Source organism: Python bivittatus, unplaced genomic scaffold (genome assembly GCF_059951505.1).
Source record: "Python bivittatus isolate LINGU-HERP-01145 unplaced genomic scaffold, Pbiv_v1 ctg000430_np1212, whole genome shotgun sequence".
Lineage (NCBI taxonomy): Eukaryota > Metazoa > Chordata > Lepidosauria > Squamata > Pythonidae > Python > Python bivittatus.
In genome coordinates, this window is record NW_028277071.1 from 3,613,501 (window position 1) to 3,628,028 (window position 14,528).

The 14,528-nt window shown below is 39.3% G+C and overlaps 1 protein-coding gene across 1 annotated transcript; it reads left to right on the forward strand.

The window, feature by feature from the left end:
- Positions 1 to 3,420: 3,420 nt before the first annotated feature.
- Positions 3,421 to 9,433, forward strand: LOC107326372 (vomeronasal type-2 receptor 26-like). Its single transcript, XM_088144014.1, has 5 exons — positions 3,421 to 3,593; positions 4,677 to 4,776; positions 6,991 to 7,218; positions 7,354 to 7,480; positions 8,538 to 9,433. Exons 1-5 carry the CDS (start codon positions 3,421 to 3,423, stop codon positions 9,431 to 9,433), a joined length of 1,524 nt encoding a protein of 507 aa, XP_088000140.1.
- The last annotated feature ends 5,095 nt before the right edge of the window (positions 9,434 to 14,528 follow it).

Sequence of the window (14,528 nt, forward strand, 5' to 3'; positions counted from 1 at the left end):
AAGCATGCCATTTCTCTTTGTTTTTCATGTCCTGAGTAATAAACAGTATAATCTTCTGACTGAAAGTGTCCCAAATCAATCCATCTCAATTTGTTGATGCCTAAGGTGCCAATTTGTAGTCACTTCATTTCATCTTTCACTGTGCTGAGCTTACTGTGGTTTAGCGTTGCTTTCTCCCAGGCAATATGAATTAATGCCTTTGCCATTGTCACTAACATGATCATCTGCCTTCAGCTTCTTCCTGTATCACTGCTGCCAAGTATAAGCTGCCTGCGTGCTGGAATGACTTCCACACCTTGGGCGATCCTGCTGGAAATATGGACTTTTGGCATACACTCCTGACAATCTTCGCTCATCCCCCCCAGGGATACCACCCTGCCATGATGAGGCAGCATGGCATGACTTGGCGGTGGGTGGGGGGTGACACTCCCTTTTCTACCCAGATTTATTTGTTTGTTTATTTATAGAACATATATGGTTTTCTATTTCATATTATGATCCTCGGCAGCTCACCACAGCTCATAAATGTAGGAATTCATTTATTTATTTATTTATTTATTTATTTATTTATTTTTTTATTTAATGCCTTTCCCACCAGGCCCCGGACTAATCCACAGACTGGCAAGATTTTCTCAGTCCTTCAAGGTAGACCATAGTAGGAAATCAAACTCATGCAGGCCATACTACTTTTATTATAAGGTTATAAATGTAGTCCTTGCTTAACAACCATTTATTTAGTGATCATTCAAAATTACAGCAATGCTGAACAAATGGTAGTTATGCCTGGTCCCCAAAGTTACAGCTTTTGCATCTTCCCTGTGGTCACATGATCAAAATTTAGGCACTTGGCAGCCTGCCCGCACTTAACACCGGAGGGGCGTTTCAACTCCCTCAACCCGCTGATCTGTCCCCCAACTCTGACCAGCAGTCCGCTGCCCTCTGCTGACCCAGCTGCCCTGGGCTCTGCTTGATTTGGGCAATGTGCAACCCTGGGTGGCTGTCGTGGAAGATTTGAGTGAGGAGGTCCAAGGTCATGGAGAGAATGAGAAGAATCTCCAGCATCTCCTCACCCCACAGTCTGAGCATATGAAAACCAAGAGGATGATACTGGCAGCACCCTAAGGAATTCAGAGTGTTTAGTTGCAGTCTTTGGGAGTTAGAGTTAGTCTGGCAAGATTCTGTCTAGTAGGTATAAGCTAATAAAGTAACTGAACTGTTCCAGAATAATCCCACTGAGTTTCTTAGGCTGAACCTGACATCAATTTTGTCAGACCCCTACTCCCATTATGAGGGAGGAATTTTAAAGTACGGCAATGGATCCCCAGGGGGCTAATTTGACACCTCAGCTTTTGGCGGCGGCATTATTATAACATCAACAAGTCAACACCCAGATAAATAATTTACAAGCGGTGATGGCCCAAATGGCCCAGAGACTCGGGCAAGCTGGGCAGAATGTTGCAGTGGCCCTTCCGTTGTTGTTGCATTCTCCTGGAAGCATGCCTGAAAAGTATGGAAGGTTTGGTGAGGGCCTTTGGGTCAGAGAGGGCTGGGGCACGGAGCCCATAGCCTTCCACTTATGGTTTACATTTTTTAGGGGGGAGGGGGACTGATTCTAGTAATGCTGTAGCTGTTTTGCAGGACCAATCAGATGAATTGGGGGAGGCACAAGGAGACACAGATAGAGCCTCATCACCTGTGCTTTCATCTCTGCCACCACTGCCTAGCTCTCATGAGAACTCAGAGGGGGAGGATGAAATTGGGGAGAAGGGTGATGTGATCGAAGACTTGAGTGAGGAGGTCCAAGGTCATGGGGAGAGTGAGAAGAATCTCAAGCATCTCCTCAGCCTGCAGCCTGAGCGTGTGAAAGCCAAGAGGATGAGACTGGCACCACCCTAAGGAATTCGGAGTGTTTAGTTGCAGTCTTTGGGAGTTAGAGTTAGTCTGGCAAGATTCTGTCTAGTAGGTGTAAGCTAAAAAAGTAACTGAACTGTTCCAGAATCGTCCCACTGAGTTTCTTGGGCTGAACCTGACAGCAGCCTTCTCAGAAGGCTTTGAAGCCTTCCGAGCCCCCAGGAGAAAGCCGTATGCAATTTGGACAAGGCCGCATGAAGCCTTGGGAAGAAGGCCTGGTGCAGCCAGCAGCTGCCTCTTGAAGGGCCAAGTCAGGTGTGCCTTTTCAGCTGGGGGGAGCAAAGCAGGAAGGTCAGCAGAGCCCAAAGCTGCAGGGCGAATGGAGCATAGGGCAGTAGAGTGGCAGGGTGGATCCCAGAATGGCAGGGTGGCAGGGTGAGTGGGTGGGCAACAGGGTGAGCAGAGTGGGTGGAAGGGTGGATCCTCGCTAAACAACCAATGAGATTCAGTTAACTATGGCAATAGGGACTGCTGGGTTTGCCATCACTAAGCAATGTAGTCATGTGACATCACGCTTTATGACTGCAACTCTTACCGATGGAAATTCTGGGCCCAATTACCATCGTAACTTGAAGACTACCTGTAGTAACAAAATCTGGCAAGTCTAAATGTGCTTCTCTCCCCCAACCTGTAACATGTCCCTCTTGCTCTGCATGGAGATTCCAGTGAAAGAGAGGTAAATCAGGAGGTTAAAGAACATAGATAGATAAATAGATAGATAGATAGATAGATAGATAGATAGATAGATAGAGGCAGACAGATACATAGGGAGAGCATTACAGATTGCACCCTCACTGCTGATCCTCATTTCCAATTGACTCATGCCAAAACAAGAGCATTATCTCCCTCTTTCAATCCATCCTTGATTGAAGCAAACATACTATACTGCCACTTTTCATTGAGGACACTGCATTAAGCTGAAAGACTGACAAAATGATCTCAGGAAATGAACTTCTATTCTTTTTAAACTTTGTTTTGGATCAAGAATATTCAGAACCTGATTATAGATATGTATCTGCCCAACATGATAATGTCTCTGGAATAAAGAATTTCCCAAGTTTTTCTTCTTTTGTGCATATGGTGCTCCCCTCATTTTCTGCTTCGTATCTAAGTTTTAAAAGTTCACAGGAGTGCAACTATTCTACTAAGCTAAAGTAAGCATGTTTCATCCTTAGGAGAATTTTCAAAGAAAGTATCATTGTAACTAAGCTATTATCTCCCAGGTAATTATCAGTTTAAGTATAGTCATTGTTCTTTCTCCCCCAGGTCTCAGGGAATCCCCGTAGCCACTGATGAAACAGTGGTCCCTCCTTACATAAATATTAGAAAATAATTGTCTGAGCTCTGATACTTGATTGTCTTCACTTCATATTATAACCATGAGTGACTGGTTAGTTCAGACCCTGCTCCTGAGAAACATGGGATCTACTGTTTCATCTCTAAATAGCCATTGTTTATATTGAGATGATTATATTAAGAGCACTAGAGTTAATTTTTCTTCCTGCACTGATGTACATTTCTCCTGTTCTTCACTGCAATATCAGTGGTCCTCTTCCAATTGTTCACAAGTATTATCAGTCCGGAGACCTCATCGTTGCTGCCATTATTTTCCAACTCTTCTTTCTTTCAAATGACATCACTTTTCAAAGTCTTCCTTCTCATGAAGTGCCTGATCAGCACCTGTAAGTATCAAATTTTAATCGCCAGCAATACCAGCCCCTGCCTTCACCCCAGATGCTATTCTGTAAAGATATCACCTTTTGTGCTCAAATGTATTATGAGTTGCACTTTCCCTAGTGAGCCATTTCTAAATTCTTAGGATTACGCACATTTAACCTTTCCTAACACTTGAATGTAAAATGAGACAAATATTTCTGTTTTTCATCCACAAAACTTTATGGATTCTGCCACACACAAACACACACACACACCCCAGGAAATGTCAAGACCTCTGCCTTCCCTCCCCACTATGATTAATCATGAGGTCAATAGCATGCCCGATCTAGGGCATTCAGATACCCTCAAAAGAGACTGGATATTCTGACTCATCTTGAGCTTCCTCTTCTTCATCTCACACAGGAAATGAAGCAAGAAAATCCTCAAGTACCCTTGAGAAATTATTTCAAACTTTTAAAAGTTTATGGTGGGCTATTTAAAGTATCAACCATACAAAAATACTGGGTAACCTGCAATGTTTTGCTCATAAAATTGAAATCACATGCAACTTCTCCCCCTTCCATTCACACTTAGTTGGAAAAGTATTGCATCCCACAGCAATCCCAAAAGAGCAATCTCAATCAATTTAGAAATTTCCCAGAATGGGAATCCTAAAGACAGAAGAAAGCAGGCTAAAAGTGCTCTCTTATCTCAAACGTAGGTAACCTGTCTCAGTCACGGTTTCCACATCCATACAGCACTGAGCGATTGTTTTATAAAGCCACACTTCCAGGTATCCAGAGAAATATTTAGCACCATTTCTTTTTTCTGTGCATGAATATATGTAACAATAAAAAGTGGTACATGTCGGATTCTATAGCACAAATATATTGACCTAGTTTATAATCCACTTGAAGGTTCCTCACTCATAACTACCAGCACACTTTGGCTCTGGCATTTGCTGTAAAGGAGATCAATGAACATTCCCAGCTCTTGCAAAATGTTACCCTTGGCTTCCATATCGCTAGTGATAATTTTGAGGCAAGGTCAACTTACCATTTAGCAATGGAATTTCTATCTACAAAAGACAGATTTGTCCCTAACTACAGGTGTGATATCCAGAACAATGTAGTAGCTGTCATTGGAGGACCCCGTACTAAGACTTGTCTCAATATGGCAACCATGCTGTACAACTACAAATTTCCACAGGTGAGATGTAGAAGTAGCTCAAGGTAGAGGATGTTAAGTACTTATTTATTCAGATGTTGCTTCAGACAGAACCAAGGATAATAATGATAAAATTACTTTTGATGTTTCATTTCCTTCTGTGCTTATGAAATATTTTCCCGATATAAGAAAGGAAATGTTCTTTATTTACCTCAGGATGGAATAGTACACCTATTTCTTTCATTGGGTCTTCATCCTTTTTCTGCCTTTTTCCCCTGTCTCCAACATTGTTTAGAACCTCCTAACAAATTTTCCCAGGTATTTCCTAGAAGCATGAAATTTTGAGGCAAGAACATGAGCAATTTTTGATCTATAAAATGAATTATGGCTACTGCTGTACTTTAATGTTCAACCATCAACCCAACTATATCTTCCATCTTCTAAAGTATTCAAGAAAGTGGTTTATAATAGGTCTTGGGGAGTACTTTCAGAAATTCAAAATGTGTGTCAATCAACAAACACATATTGGAAGGATTTTTCCTCCTCTTTTTGAGAGAAAAACAATTTATGTTCTTTTCTCCCTCTCCCCCTCCCCCCCATTTAGCTGATATACGGATCAGCTGCACTGATGAATAATGAAGCTGAAACAGTTTTCTTCAAATGGATGTTCCCAGATGAGATCCACCAGCTTAAAGGAATGCTACACTTACTGTTGCGTTTTGGATGGACCTGGGTTGGGTTAGTTTACTTTGATGAGGAAGATAAAGAGAGATTCATTCAAAATAGGCTTTCTATGTTTTCTGAGAGAGGCATTTGCTTTGACTTTATAGAATGTATGCCCAAAATGATGTATGGAAATGAAGCTGCTGAAATGATTGAAGAGACAGATAAATTAGGTAAAGTGATCATGAGGAGTAGAGTCAGTGCAGTGTTCTTGAATGGTGAAATTTGGACTATAATGGCTTTGAGAGTAATGATCTATCTTTTAGATTCTGATGATATTCCTAAGGAGAGAAAAGCCAAAGTTTGGATCATGTCAGCCCAGATGGAATTCACCTCCATTCTTATGCAAAGACAGTGGCCCATTGCTTTTCTCCATGGTGCTCTTTCCTTTGCAATTCACTCAAAGGAGCTGACAGGATTCCAGAAATTTGTGCAGAAGAGAAACCCAAACCTTGAAAAAGAAGATGGCTTTATTAGGGATTTCTGGAAAGACGCATTTGAATGCTCATTCTCCAGTGAGATGATAGATGGGAATGCTGAAAGGTTCTGCACTGGAGAAGAGAAGCTGGAGACTCTTTCTCAATCTGTGTTTGAAATGAGCATGACTGGCCACAGCTACAGCCTCTACAATGCAGTCTATGCTGTGGCACATACTCTGAGGGCCATGCACTTCTCCAAAATCAAAGGGGGTCGAATAATTAATGGGAGGAGATGGAAGCTGTTGCTTCAATCACCATGGCAGGTAATGTTGGCTAATGCAAAATTCAGGAAAGTTATCATGACATGTGCTTAGTACCAGAGTATATATCAGGGAGAGATTTCTTCCTTAAAATAGCTAAAGGATTCTTAATCTTAAAATGTCACAGAGATAATATATTATTTACATACAATTTTGAATGTAATCAGGGAGTACTTGGCAGGAGAAAATGAAATAATAATAATAACAACAACAACAACCAAAAGACTTACTGTCCTTTTCTATTACTGTTTCAAATGTTCATCAATCCTGGATACAACCTGAGAAGTGATTCTTGTGAAATGTATGGAAGATCAAAAACATATAATGGACAAAAACTATTCAACGTAAAATCTTTATCTTTTAACTCAATGGCATTATTTTTTCATGGCTACCTTGATTTTGAGGTGATCGTGTTTTGATTTTGTCCACATTTTATACAAACAAAATCATTTCACTTTTCCTGGAATTTTCTATTGACCAAAGAGGTCTCTTGGATTCCTCCCTTTCTGCATTTTGTGATGGAGCTCTCATCTCAAAGCATGCAAGCTGAAATGCATTGATTGGGTAATAGTATACAAAATGCATGTGATATAGTTCTTCTCCAATTTTAAATAGTCTACGTACAAAATTTGAGAGATTATTTTTCATTGAGCATAGGCTAACCTGACAGGCTGTCACATAGTTTGACTTGGGTAGTCATGTACATGCTTCAATAAATACAATCAAGAAGAATAAGAAAGGGACAATCAACATCTTTCAGGTAATCCTTTCCTTTTTCTTTTTTCTACATTCAGCTCCACCATTTTTTGCAGCAGGTCTCCTTTAACAACAGTGTTGGGGAACGGATCTCTTTTGGACCAAAGGGGGAATTACTCACTGGATTTGATATTCTCAATTGGGTCACATTCCCAAACAAGTCCTTTCTGAGAGTCCAAGTTGGAAAGATCGACCCCATGGCTCCCCCAGGCAATCTTCTCTCCGTTTCTGCAAAGGATATCATTTGGCCCAACATCTTCAACCAGGTGTGTCTCATTTTTCACTTTTTGTGAATTAATTTAGCTTTTAAACATATCCTTGGGGGGGGGGGAGGAATTGGATGAATCACTTCATTATCCTTAGACGATTGTACTAAGACTTCTAATGTTATTTATTAACAGACAATGCCTCTTTCCATGTGCAATGACCCATGTCATTTAGGCTATAGCAAGCTAAAAATAGAAGGGAAATCATCTTGCTGCTATGACTGTGTCCTGTGCCCAGAAGGGAAGATGACCAACCAAATGGGTAAGTGAGGGAAAGTAGAGTATATCGATTATTGAATAAATATTATGGGGATTGCAGTTTGTGAGCTTTCCACAAGCTGAATAGTTCAGGCATGAATAATCTGAACAAATTTTTCATAGTTCTGGTTGGAGATAGTTGAGGATAAAGCCAGTAGGTTAATTCTATAGAATGTAAACTTTTCTGTGAATCAATAGTGTTATTACATTTGGATTGTTCTTTTCATATTTTTCCTGGAAAAAAAAATCATTTCCAGGAAAGTGTCCTTTGTTGATAGATATAGTAACTTTGAGTAAATTAGACTCCTGATTATTTTATCTATACGGTAGAATTATCCTATGCTATGCTATGCTATGCTATGCTATGCTATGCTATGCTATGCTATGCTATGCTATGCTATGCTATGGCATCTATTCTGTTTTCTTTGCAGTGTTCCGGGAAAGTTTTGTAACTGGTTTCTACTGGTTTTCATTTCCTACTCTAGACAATTTCTCTTTGTGTGGTGGAGTATAGAGAGTAGAAGTATCAGATTTAATTTGGAAATAGCTGTATAACTCAAGCCTTTGTTAAATTAGGCAGTGTAGCTCATTATGGGTTATATTTTCTTCAAAAAATAATCCTGATTGTTTTCTAGAAGGAAAGGATATCTCCAAACTTTCAGCATATGTTTCAAAACCAAGATAACAACAACAACAATGAAATGCAAAACGAAAACCAACATACATTTGAAGTAGTTCCAAAACAAGCATTGAGACATTACCAAGTCATGTGTAGGGATGTAAAAGAAAGCTACCATGGGTATTAAAGGGAACAAACTGTCAACATCCATATCTTAGCTAAACATTCTCTCACAAGCTCTTGGAAAACCAGGAAATATTTTTATAAAAATCTGTTTTTACAGTAATGTGCAAACTTAGCAATGATAGAACCATGAATTTTTTAATTTTTAAGAAAACTTTAGAGTAATTTGCATATTTATATATTATATAAATCACAAAACTTTAGTTGAACTTGATGCTGAAAACACATAGTGATTCCATCAACAATTTTTTCCCCCTAGACGTAGATGACTGTTTCCCATGTCCAGAGGATCAATATCCAAACAAGGATCGGGATAGTTGCCTTGCAAAAAGTATAACTTACCTGTCTTTCCAAGAACCTTTGGGCATTTCCTTGGTAATGATCGCAGTCTCCTTTTCTGTCATCTCAACTTTGTTGCTGGGGATCTTCATTAAACACAGGGACACTCCCATCGTCAAAGCCAACAATAGGAACCTCACCTATGTTCTTCTTGTTGCTCTCCTGCTCTCCTTCTTTTGTACTTTCCTCTTCATTGGGCAACCTGACCAAGGGAAATGTCTCATGCGACAAACCGCTTTTAGCATCACCTTCTCAGTCGCCCTTTCTTGTATCTTGGGTAAAACAACCATAGTGGTTCTTGCTTTCATGGCTACCAAGCCAGGCTCCAAAATGAAAAAATGGTTAGGGAAAAGTCTGGGCAACTTCATTGTCCTTTCTTTCTCCCTGGCGCAAACAACAATCTGTGTTGTGTGGCTGGCACTTTCTCCCCCATTTCCAGATTCTGACATGCATTCAGTGGCTGAAGAAATTGTCCTGGAATGTAATGAAGGTTCAACTACAATGTTTTATTTTGTCCTTGGGTTTATGGGATTCTTGACTGCTGTCAGCTTCACGTTGGCCTTCCTAGCTAGGAATTTACCTGACAGCTTCAATGAAGCCAAATTTATCACCTTCAGCATGTTGGTCTTTTGTAGTGTCTGGGTATCATTTGTTCCCACCTATCTGAGTACGAAGGGGAAATACATGGTGGCTGTGGAGATCTTCTCCATTTTGGCTTCAGCAGCTGGATTGCTGGGCTGCATCTTTTCTCCCAAATGCTATATCATTATTTTGAGACCTGATTTAAATAAGAAGGAGCAACTGATAAAGAAATGAAAGTGATTTTTGTACCAGACCTCTTGAATTAAGTCAGACTGATTACTTTCAGCATGTTCATTATTTGCAGTTTGTGGTTCTGCATTCTTTGCTCATATTGCCACATCAAGGTGACATACAATGTGGTAGCTCTGACAATCTCTTCCAAGTTCACTTCAGAACCTAGACAGCTGCTCTTCATCTTTTCTTTCAAATGTTACATAATTATTCTGAGCTCTAATCAGAATAGAAGGGAATAGCTAATTAAGATGAAAATACTATATGAACATCAGTTTTTAATCTCATAATATGCACTAATCTCAAAGTGAAAGAGTTCATGTCCTGCAGCCTAGGAGTGTCACAACACCCCTGCCAGAAAGGAAAGAAAAACTGTCTTCTCTATCACCCATAACACTAAAACATCCCTAGTGTGCATGGGGCCAAAGGTTTACCTTTTTTTTTTTTTTTTTTTGAGATAGTGTTAGGGGAAAAAAATGGATTTTTGTGATGTATCTGTCATTTAAACCCCTCCCAATATTCTCCCTAATGATAATTTAAATGTACAGGAAAATTCCCACTAATATCCCCTGCCTCAAATCTGAAAATTTGTGAGATATATTGGTGTAGTGGGTCAGGTGCTGGGAAACTGGAAAACCAAAGAATTCCAGTCCTCCCTTAGGCATGACAGCCTAGGTGATATATTGTGGGATTTGAGGAAAGAAGTTGGTTGAACATGGTATTTGAGAATTGCTTCTTGGCTTCCCAGATGTAATTTACCTTGTTCAGGATGACAGCTGACCTGCCTTTGGCATTATGTAATTATGCTGTTGCCCCTCAAAAAAATAAGTGGAATTAATATTAAAATTAATATTAAAATAAAAGGGAATATTTAAAAAGCTTGTTGGTGAAAGCAATCATTGTAGAAATTCAACTCATTGTTGCATTCATCTGGGAGTATCCATGCAATTTTTGTGTTGATGTGTATGTGAGATCTTTAGTTATATATTAACCTCACTTTCTTTTTTTGTGCATATGGTGCTCCTCTAATTTTCTGCTTCATATCTAAGTTTTAAAAGTTCACAGCAGTGCAGCTATTCTACTAAGATAAAAGAAACACACATTTCATACATAGGACAATTTGCAAAGAAAGTACTATTGTAAGTAAACTATTAGTTCCCCATTAATTATCAAATTAGGTATAATCATTGTCCTTTCTTCTTCATTTCTTAAGGGAATCCCAGTTGCCACTGACAAAACAGTGGTCCCAGATTACATTAATATCTGCTAAATAGAGGCAGACAACATTTCATGTCTGATCTCTGATGTTTGATTGTCTACATGTCATATTATAGTAATGAGTGATTGGTTAATTCAGACCCTGCTCCTCAGAAAGATCTACTGTTTCATTTTTTAATAGCCATAGTTTATATTGAGATGATTATATTCAGAACACTAGTGCTAATTTTTCTTCCTATGATGATATGTATTTCTCCTGTTGTTAACTGCAATGTCAATAGTCCTTTTCCAACTGTTCACAAGTATTGTCAGTCTGGAGACCTCATCATTGCTGCCATTATTGTTCAACTTTTTATCATAGTGGCTTTCCCTGCTAAGAATATTCCTGACAGCTTCAACAAAGCCAGATTTATCACTATCAGCATGTTAGTCTTTTGCAGTGCCTGGGTGTCATTTGTTCCAACTTATGTGATTACGAAGGGGAAATGCATGGTGGTTGTGGAGATTTTCTCCATTTTCACTTCCGCAGCTGGATTGATGGGTTTTCTCCCAAATGCTATAGCATTATTCTGAGACCTGATTTCAATAAGAAGGAACAACTAACAAAGAAATAAAAGTGTAGTTGTTGTTTTTTATCAGACAACTTGAATGAAGTAAAATTCACTACTTCATCATGTTGGTTTTTTGTTGTGTTTTGGTCTTCTCTGTTCCATCACTTCAGAATACCAAGGTCATATGCACTGTGGTAACTATGAAGAACTCTTCTGAACGTACACAGCTTCTCTGCATTTTTTTTTTCTTTTCAATATTAGATAATAGTGCTGAGCCCCAAACAGTTAATAAAGAAAATACTTGAAATTAGTTGTTAATTTTCTAATGTGCACTAATCTCCTAATAAAGGATTTGACAACTTGAAGCTTATTATCTTCATTATCTCTCCTTTTAATCTCTTCTTTATCATCCTTAACACCCAAAGCATTCTCTGAGCTGATGGTGCCAAAAATCTCGTCTTCTCATTTCTTTTTTTTAATGGTATATTAAAAAAACTTATCTTATATTTCAACTCCTCCCAATATCCCACAATCTCCTTTTTTTTTTCCTTTAGTGGAAATACCACTCACATCTCCTCCCCAAAACTTTTTTTTTTTTAAGTTTAAATTCCTAGACACAATAACTGTCCCCTTTCTGTTTTCAGAAGAAATCACAACAATCACTGGTACAATGGACATTTCCTTGAAGTACAAAGCTGAAGATGAAGAAGAGGTGCTTCAGAAAATAGGAATAAACAGGACAATCTGACATTGGAGGTGAAGTTCAGAATCTTCCTCCTCTTCAGTCCTGTAGGCCTCTCCCCTTTTTTAAAATTTTAGGATACCTCCTCTGTGCATCCCCCTCACTGATTCTTTACCCCACTTCTTCATACATGATATCACACTTTCTTCTTTTTGGAATTTCACTGTATTTGTAAACAAGTTATTTATAGTTAAAAACCTGTTATTTTTATTACATCCATTTTTTTTGACATTGGTGCATAATTGAAAAAAAAAGTATGGAAATAGGTGCAAAGGAGGAGGTTTTGATATTATGGAGGCAAACCAAAGTTTAGTCTTTGGCAAAGCAGAACATGTTTGTTTTAGTTTATAAGTGAATGTTCTCTGGCCACCCTTGATTCCATGTGCCTCAAAAGGTTTAAAATAACAGAATAACCCCTTGAAACAACATAGAAATCCAAAATAAGGGTTGAGGAGAAATATACAACAATAATAATTTCTGAATTCCAGAAGTGGCACTGAAAAAAGTGACTTATGAAAAGTCCTCATACTTATGACTGTAGCAGCACCCCATGGTCACATGATCAAAATTCAGGCATTTGGCAACCAGCTTACACTTACAACGGTTGCAGCATCCCATGGTCATTTCATCACCGTTTGCAACCTTCCCAGCAGGCTTCTGGCAAGCAAAATCAATTGTGGGAACATGATTCACTTAACGACCATGAGATTTGCTTAACGACTGTGAGATTTGCTTGACAACCACTGCAAAAAAGGTTGTAAAATCGGGTCTGGTCATGTGATGATTCGTTTAACAACGGCTTCAAATAATGACAAATTTTCTGGTCTCTATTGTCGTAGTTAAGTGAGGACTACCTATATTATACAAAACAAAGTATTTTTGTACATTTTTTCAACTATTTTAGAAACAAATATCTGACTGCCAACATTTTGTCAACATCTATGTCTTATTCCTTTTACCCTCCTCTTAGGAGGAAAGGATCATTTTTGGAGTGGATAAAATCCATATGGAAAATAGACAAGTTTAAATCAATATTGCTGGAACACCTCCCTCCCTAGAAAGGGATTTGATCAGCTGTTGGCCCATTTAGAATCTTGAACCCAAATTTTATATCCTGTTGTGCAAGTCTACAAGTCTGGTGTTGATGTCTTTATCTTTGACCAAATGTTTGACAGCAACCGTGGCTAGGAAAGGCTTTATACAGATTCATCAGGTCTATGCCATTGTGCCATTTTCTTGGTCAGGAAGATCTGTTCATGGTCATTCCAACCTTGGTTATCTCACATGTGGACTAATACAACGGACGCTGCATCAGGGTGCCATTAAAGAACACTCAGAAGCAACAGCTGGTCCAGAACGCAACAGCATGGGCAGTATTGGATATGCTTTGGTATAGCTCATGTGGCACTGCGCTGGCTGCCAGTGAGTTTCCAGGTGCAAATCAGGGTGCAGGTGATAATCTTTAAAGCCCTTCATGGCATAGGGCCAGGTTATTGCAGGGACTGCCTATCTCCATGGTTTCTTCCCACCCAGTAAGATCGGGCAAAGTCGATGTGCTTTAGATGCCTTCAGTTAAACAATGCCACCTATGGGGATCCAGCAAGCGTGCCTTCTCTGTTGTGGTGCCTGCCCTTCGGAATCTTAATGTTCATTATGGCCATACAGCAAGAAAACCATGCTTTAACTCCATAACTTTGAGTAGAAAAATACACTTTAGAACATGTTCAGTGCTTTATGCTCCCTTTATTGATCTCAGATATGTCGATGACCTAGTATCCAGACCTAAATTATGGGAGAAACTGAAGAATTCTTTTATAGACAGGTGGCTTCTTCTACTAATCTATGAACTGTATGAAAACTCCTGCATGACGGTGTGATGTAAGGGGCACTATACAATGGAATAGACACTATACAGTGGGAATTCCAGTCAGAATAGGTATCAGAGAAGGTTGCATTCCGCACCTTTATTATTTAATCTGTTCATTAATCGTCTTGTAGCCAAATTGAATAATCCAGTCATTCATCCTCCAAAACTGAGTAGTAGACATGTTTCAATTCTCCTCTGGGCTGAAGATGCAGTACTTCTCTTACAGACCCAGCTTGACTTGAGACAGTGCTCTTTGGGCCTATTTGCTGCTGCAAAGAAATGCTCAAAAAGAGTTGCTCTGGAGCTAAGGTCATGGAGCCTGTCAAGCTTCCCAAGAACTATGGGTGGCAAGCAAATAAACAGGTTCAATCCCTCAAGTATTTAGGTAACTACAAGCCACCAGCAAGTACAAAGTACCATATCTGGAGAACAAAAGAGGGCAGGAGAGGGGCACTCTAAAAATGCAAACCTTCTCTTTTGGGGGAGAACAAGCCCCCCATAACAGGCTGAAGCCTCATCCCTGAACTCTATTTCCTATTGACTTTCTCTTAGTATATTTTCAGCAGGGTCTTTCTGATTCAATCCTTCCTTGAGATTAAGCAATCACATGCGGAGGTCTAATTCGTGCATTCATTTTCATGCCTTAGAAATAGATCATATATATTCTATTGGCTGAACTGTTAAAAAGCTTGTAGTTCACTGCTGTGACCCTGGCATGGA

Bases quoted from the DNA above. Each gene is read 5' to 3' on its own strand.
- LOC107326372 (XM_088144014.1), top strand. From the start codon at position 3,421: ATGTACATTTCTCCTGTTCTTCACTGCAATATCAGTGGTCCTCTTCCA. The intron at 3,594-4,676 runs GTAAGTATCAAA...CCCTAACTACAG, and splicing joins GAAGTGCCTGATCAGCACCT to GTGTGATATCCAGAACAATG. The intron at 7,219-7,353 runs GTGTGTCTCATT...ATTTATTAACAG, and splicing joins GGCCCAACATCTTCAACCAG to ACAATGCCTCTTTCCATGTG.